Source organism: Sorghum bicolor, chromosome 2, assembly GCF_000003195.3.
Source record: "Sorghum bicolor cultivar BTx623 chromosome 2, Sorghum_bicolor_NCBIv3, whole genome shotgun sequence".
Taxonomy (NCBI): Eukaryota; Viridiplantae; Streptophyta; class Magnoliopsida; order Poales; family Poaceae; genus Sorghum; species Sorghum bicolor.
The window spans coordinates 69942859-69949229 of NC_012871.2; the positions used below are offsets into that span (position 1 = coordinate 69942859).

The 6371-nt window shown below is 51.5% G+C and overlaps 1 protein-coding gene across 8 annotated transcripts; it reads left to right on the forward strand.

Annotated features, from left to right (window-relative positions):
• On the forward strand, positions 1431–5675 carry LOC110433145 (BTB/POZ domain-containing protein At3g22104). 8 transcript variants are annotated; one of them, XM_021454865.1, is made up of 5 exons: positions 1431–2158; positions 2335–2540; positions 2678–3406; positions 3505–4647; positions 4919–5675. In XM_021454865.1, exons 4-5 carry the CDS (start codon positions 3721–3723, stop codon positions 5411–5413), a joined length of 1422 nt encoding a protein of 473 aa, XP_021310540.1. In that variant the 5' UTR covers positions 1431–2158; positions 2335–2540; positions 2678–3406; positions 3505–3720; the 3' UTR covers positions 5414–5675. The 8 variants fall into 8 exon arrangements, with proteins under 8 accessions (XP_021310540.1, XP_021310538.1, XP_021310542.1 ...); XM_021454863.1 differs by having other exon boundaries at positions 2335–3406; XM_021454867.1 differs by lacking the exon at positions 2678–3406.

Consider the following 6371-nt stretch of genomic DNA (forward strand, 5'->3'; position numbering starts at 1 on the left):
GTCGGTCGTCAGGATCGAAATGAGCATTTACTTTCACCATCCTTGTACTTGTAGTAACTGTAACACAGGACAGCGTGATGATGAATCGATTCACGACATTACATGAGACAATTGTCCGGGTGTTCTCATCCGGCACTACCGGCAGCCTTCCAGTGTCGTGTCGAATCAGCTTAAAATTTGCTCAACATTCTCAACTGGCAAGTCTTAAATATGGGCTGCTGCGAACAACCTCTGCCTGATGAGTCCAGTCCATTCGATCGGCATCTCCCTCAAATTTCCGTAGCGATCCCTGTCTCTCGCTTACCCTCCACTCTCGCCCAATCAAAGCGATGCCCTGTGCAAGTATATGCAGTTAAATGATCCTTTCCAAGTTCCAACTTTTATCAAACAAAGATATAGTAGAGTTTAGCGGCAGATGCCAAGTTGTCAACACATCATCCATCCATATGTCTACTTCGGCCCACTTTGCATGTGATGTGCCGTTGCAACCTATTCAGCTATTCCTAAGCTGATGATGTGGAGAAAGTAGCTGTGAAAAATAAATCATGTGGCTAGTGTCCGTCTAATGAACTTTACACGGGTAATGCTATGATACGACTCCATATATTTTGTGTAATCTGATGCCCATAAAAATCTCTGGCATATCTGGGCAACTTTTGATTAAATTGAGTAGATTAACTCAACATTACAAAGGGCTTGTTTGTCATAGTCTTTTGCTTCTCCAATCCTTGTGCACTAGCAACTGTAGCAGTACTTTTTATAGGATCCGTTTTTCTTCCTCCTTTGCAAAATGAACTAAGAGGCCAATAGTTTTGTAACTCTTCCAGCACTGTGCCAGGGAACCAGAACGGAAGGTAGCACTGAACATGCCACAAAAGGATGATTACTCGAGCTTTGAATTAGTTTTTTTTTAGTTTTATTTTCTCTTTCCTCTTATTATTAAGTTTTTCTAGTTTACATTAGTACATGATGTGTTTTGTGCTTTTTGATGCACCTTTGGAACATTTGCTCTATTAGTAACATTAAATATACCAATGGTAGTAGGTGTCCTCTCACGCATCTTTGCAAGATGATGTATGAAGCTGGAATTTTCTCCTTTATCTATTTTTTTTAAAAAGAGACAAACATACTTGTCATGTGCTGTTTTGTAGATTGAATCAGGACAAATAATCTTTTCCCCCCGTTTTGAAGAAAGATAATGTTGTTTGGTTGTAACAAAGTCAAATAACCTGTTACGTAGGCTGAATGAGAGGGTTTGTCTCTATCTACCTATATTGATTTTAAAAGCCTGCTCATCTCCTTTTCCAAAAAAAAAACTGCTCCTCTAAAACAATAGGATGACCATTAAAGAGGACATTTGTTCCTTAAGAAACCCAAGCCAAACTAATAGAAAAGATAATCTCACATAGGAGGATCAGACAATCTCTCTCGGTGTCACATGGAAATGACCAACTCAGATGCTCTTTGCTTGCAATCTCAGTCGACGCATAAACAATGCGTTTCTGTCCCTACCTATCTACTACCATCTCTCTCCAGAGTCACTCCGGTCTTCTTCACCACCTCCGTTCTTCTCCTCTCTCTCTCTCTCTCCCACCATCTTTTTGTTGCCCATATCTTTGCTGCAGTTAAAAGGGTTTCCCACAGCGGCACACACAGTATATGATACGAGCAAGTGCAAAGGGGAGGCAAAGGAGGGCAGAGTGAGGAGAAAAATCAGGAACCAGCCTTACATATTCCCCAAAGCGCCCCCCTGCAAAGCTCCACTCGCAGCGCGGCAGAGGGTGTCAGTCAGGGCGGGCGCGAGCAGGCAGGAGCAGCTCAGGGATCCACCAACTCTCCTTCGTCTGGCCCCGCCCCCGCCGCTCGGAGCCGAGCCATTGACTGCTCAGAGCATCAGGTGCGCTTGGACGTCTAGCCATTTGGCGGCTTGGGCTTTCTGCGTGGGTGCCGCATCCCACCTTGCAGCATTGCATCCCCCCTGCTTCCATCCCCATCATCGCAGCCTTTTGCCTCGCTCGCGCTCCATCGCCGCCATGTTGCTTTAAAGTTCAAAGCTTGTGGGATTGGGAGCAAGGAGAACGAGTCTTTCGCCGGAAAGATGACCCGTGTCGTCCTTGAGGTGGATGTGAACGGCGAGGAGCTCTTCTTCGTTGATAAGGTGCCCTCTCTTGCCCTGTTCTTGCTTCCTCCTCCTCCTCCTCCTCCTCCACCTCCTCCATGGATTAAGCCATTAAGGTCTCTTCTTGCTCTGCTCTGAACTCTGGTGTGTATGTTCCTCTCCATACACGACGACGATTGTGATGTCGATGTTTTTGTTCTTGTACTATTCCCCAGATTGGCAGCTTGCTGTCCAGCCTGTTAGCCTAGCGTCCTAGCGGCTCTCTTTTTTTGGACTCACTACTACTGTTGCCGAGCTCTAGGCGCTTGTTTCTTGTGGACGCCTAGGCCGGCCTCGGGGATGAGTGAAGCTTGCCATATCCTGTTGGAATCGAACCTGCTTCAGTTCTTCCTCTTGTAGTTACCTCTGCTGTAGCCTGTAGGTACGTCCGTCCCTGCTCACATAGTCCCCAGATTTTTTTTGGCACCACCTTGGCATCGTCTTCCCCAATTCGGTCGCGTCCAGCCGTTTCTCTCAGAGCTTCCGATTGTTTTCCCCTTGATTTGTACCCCGTCGCAGGTTTCCGGGCCGTGTTCGGCTTGTCACATCCAGGTGGTTCCATGCCCGTCTTCGACTGATCATTTCCCCCCGGCAGAGGTTGATTCGCCCTCATGGCCATGGCGTCTCATCGCTTCTTCTTCTTGCTGTGATTTTTGCCGCACAGCTCTACCCTGCCTGCCTGCCAGCCATTTCGTCGGTCTAAGGCATCGATAGCTTGTTTGTCACACGCCAGTGGAGTCGCCCTGATTCCACTCATTATGCTCACCTGCAACTCTGCTTCCACATCATTTGTGTCGACTTAATCCTGCACTTCTTTCTCCTTCTGTTCCTCTGGAATTTTACTGTCTGTTGTTTCTCAGAGGAGCAGCACGTCGTAACCTTCCATCGGTTGCAGAGAGAGAGCACACAGTGAAGTGAAGCTGTGTCCGCTTCCCCATCACTGTCATCAATGCAATGAGCTCGCCATGCCTGGTCCTTCTCTTCTTATTAATGGCGTAACTGTACCGCGCATATCCCGCACCTGCTAATGTTCTTCTTCGTCCTCCCGCTCCATTCCTCCACTGCTGGGCGTTAATGGCGTAACAGCTACACCTCATCTTCTTCGCCCTTTTCTATGCGAGGTTTAATGCCCGTTTGGTGGCTACGACTACTCGTTTATGGCCACTAGCTTCCGCATTCTTCTCCGCAAAGAGAAAGACCTGATCTTCCCTTTAATTTGGCGTCGGTGTTAATTTGGATTCTTGCAAAGTGGGTGGCGTCTCGCATTCTCGCGGCTCTGCACTTGTTTAATGCGCTGACGCTTCTTGTTCTGAATTGCTGTTGCGTTTTTGGATATAAAATTGCAGGACGTTCTTGCGCGCTTCTGCGGTAGGATCAGGAGGCTGGTGGCCGCCGGCGCAGCGACGGCGAGGCGGCATCCGAGGGTGGCTCTGCACGGATTCCCCGGTGGACCCGAGGTGTTCGAGATCGTCGCGAGGTTCTGCCACACTGACGGCGGGCGCGGCGCGGCGGTGACCGCGGCCAACGCGTGCGTGCTGCGGTGCGCGGCGGAGTTTTTGGACATGGCGGCGGCGGACGCACCCGAGGCCGCGTCCACGGCCGCGCCGAGCCTGGTGCGGATGACGGAGAAGGCGCTCGAGGAGATGCCGCACTGGCCGTGGCACACCGTCGTGGACGCCGTGAAGCAGTGCCAGCGCCTCCTCCCGCTCGCGGACTCCACAGGCGCGTTCGACGCGGCCGTGGCCGCGCTGGTGTCCCAGATGGCCGTACCCCCGCCGGCGGCAGGGGACACCACGCCCACGGGCTCCTCGCCGGAGAGCACGGCGTTCCGGTTCTCGTGCGACACCAAGAGCAGCAGCCTCAGCCTGCGCGGGTCTTGCATCAGCCGCACCTGGTGGTTCGAGGACCTCGTGGCGTTCGGCCCGGCCACGGTCGAGCGCGTCGCCTCGGCGCTCGTGGTCAGGGGCACCGACCACGGCGTCGTCGCCCGGTTCCTCTTCTACTACCTCAAGTGCCGCATTGTCGGCGCGAGCGCCGAGGAAAAGAAGGAGATGCTGGAGGCGTCGGTCGCCGTCATGGCTAGACTTGACCGGAGCGCCGTCTCCTGCAAGGGCCTTTTCGGCATCCTGAGGATCGCCGCGCCGCTGAGGCTGGCCGACGCGTGCCAGGAGCGGCTCGTCGCCATGATCGGCCGCAAGCTGGACCACGCGACGCTTGACAACCTGCTTGTCCCGGCGCCGTCCGGAACGGCCAGCCTGTACGACGTGAGCCTGGTGCTCAGGTTCTTGGCCGCATTCCTCTGTGGCGGCGCCGGTGACGAGCCGGCGAGGCTGAAGAAGGTGGGCAGGCTCGTAGACCTGTACCTGGCCGAGGTCGCGCCGGACCCGTCCCTTCGCCCGGCCAAGTTCCTGGAGCTCGCCACCGCGCTGCCGGCTCCGGCCAGGGACTGCCACGACGCGCTGTATCGCGCCATCGATATCTATTTCCAGGTAGTTAACTGTAGTACTGTAACATTCCATTTCCGACAACATCCTAATTTCGACAGCATTTCACATTTACTTCGCATTAACTCTGCTTAGATTGGACAACCACAACCGTTACTAAGCATTAAGTGCCAGCATGTAATATGCAATGCGGTTAACTTCTGCATGTTCTCTGAACCACCTGATTGGCCAACCAAATAAAAATGACCTTGTAGCTTGTACTGCTACCGTAATTCGAGTAAAATCAATGTCGGATGATTGATGTTCATCGTGTCAGGTTCACGGCCGCCTGACGGACGAGGAGAAGATGAAGATCTGCAGGGGGCTCAGCTACGAGAAGCTGTCGCCGGAGTGCTGCAAGCACCTGGCGCGGAACAGCGAGTTCCCGACGAGGGCGGCGGTGCAGGCGCTGGCATCGCAGCACACGGTGCTCAAGAGCATCGTCCTGCGCGAGCCAGGCCAGGTGAAGCCCGTGTCGCCGTCCCCTCCCCCGTCCACGGGGAAGCGCCGCGACGGCAGCGGCGGCTACGACCACGACGACGTCGTCGGCGACGAGAACGACGGGCAGGTGATCCTGTACGCGGGGCGGCTGGACCTGTCGCTGGAGAACCAGAACCTGCGGTCGCTCCTGGACGGGATGCACTGGCGAGTGATGGAGCTGGAGAAGGTGTGCAGCAGGATGAAGACGCAGATGAGCAAGATGAAGCAAGCCAGGCGAGGCGGCGGCGGCGGCGGCCGCACCGCCAGGTCGCTCCCCAGGATGTGTTCTTGATCCAGAGCTCGCCCTGCCATTAGCGCTTAGCGGTGATCGCAACACTGTACCATAGCGATGTACATACGGCTAGAAATCAATCAAATGCGGTGCAGGTGGCACTGGCAGCTAGCATCCCCTGCATCTTGTCCCTTTTATTTTGTTTTTTTGCTTCAGTTTTGCCTAGTATCCTCTGTGTATGATGTGTGTATCAGTTCTTGGTGATTGCAATTTGAAAAGAAGAGCTAGCTAGCTTCTTGTTCTGCCAATGTGGCATGCTTCATGCCTGAAGAATCTCACAATGCTACAGCTCGTCAGGTCGTGTATACAGTAACTGCCACTACCAGTACCATTTTGCTTCGAAAATTAAAGTTAGTCAAGTACAACTGTATGGCTGTTATGGCATACACGCTGTCACGCTGATTATGATGCCCTATGACCTTGTCCTGAACTTTGTTTTGGATCAGAGAAGACCATGAAAGATTAAAAGGATTAAACAAATCGTCTGCTCCACGTCCTTGCTAAGCCACTGTTCTACCCACAGGCTTGCAGTGTAGAAAAAGCATGACGACGACGGGGGAAGGACGACAAGATTAAATAGCGAACGTTCATTGAAATGGATCCTCGTGATCAAATTTCCGACATACTTTTATTTTCGTTTTTAGAAAAAAAAAACTAATTCCACCTTTACCTATCTTGAACGGCGCGAGTGTGCTTCATTATCTTTTAGGTTTTCCGCTCCACACACCTTCATCCCTTGTAGGCTGATGTCAGCGTTAACACATACAAAGAAAAAAGAATATATTTATTTTAAATTACTATAACTTTTGAATGGTATATTTATTTTTAATTCCGTCTGCAACAGTGTGTTCTGCGCGATAAGATGAATAAAACTAGCTCTCACTTGTATATATTTCGAAGATTTTTTTCTAGTAATAATTTATGCGTACTAACTTATAATATATAACTTATAACATAT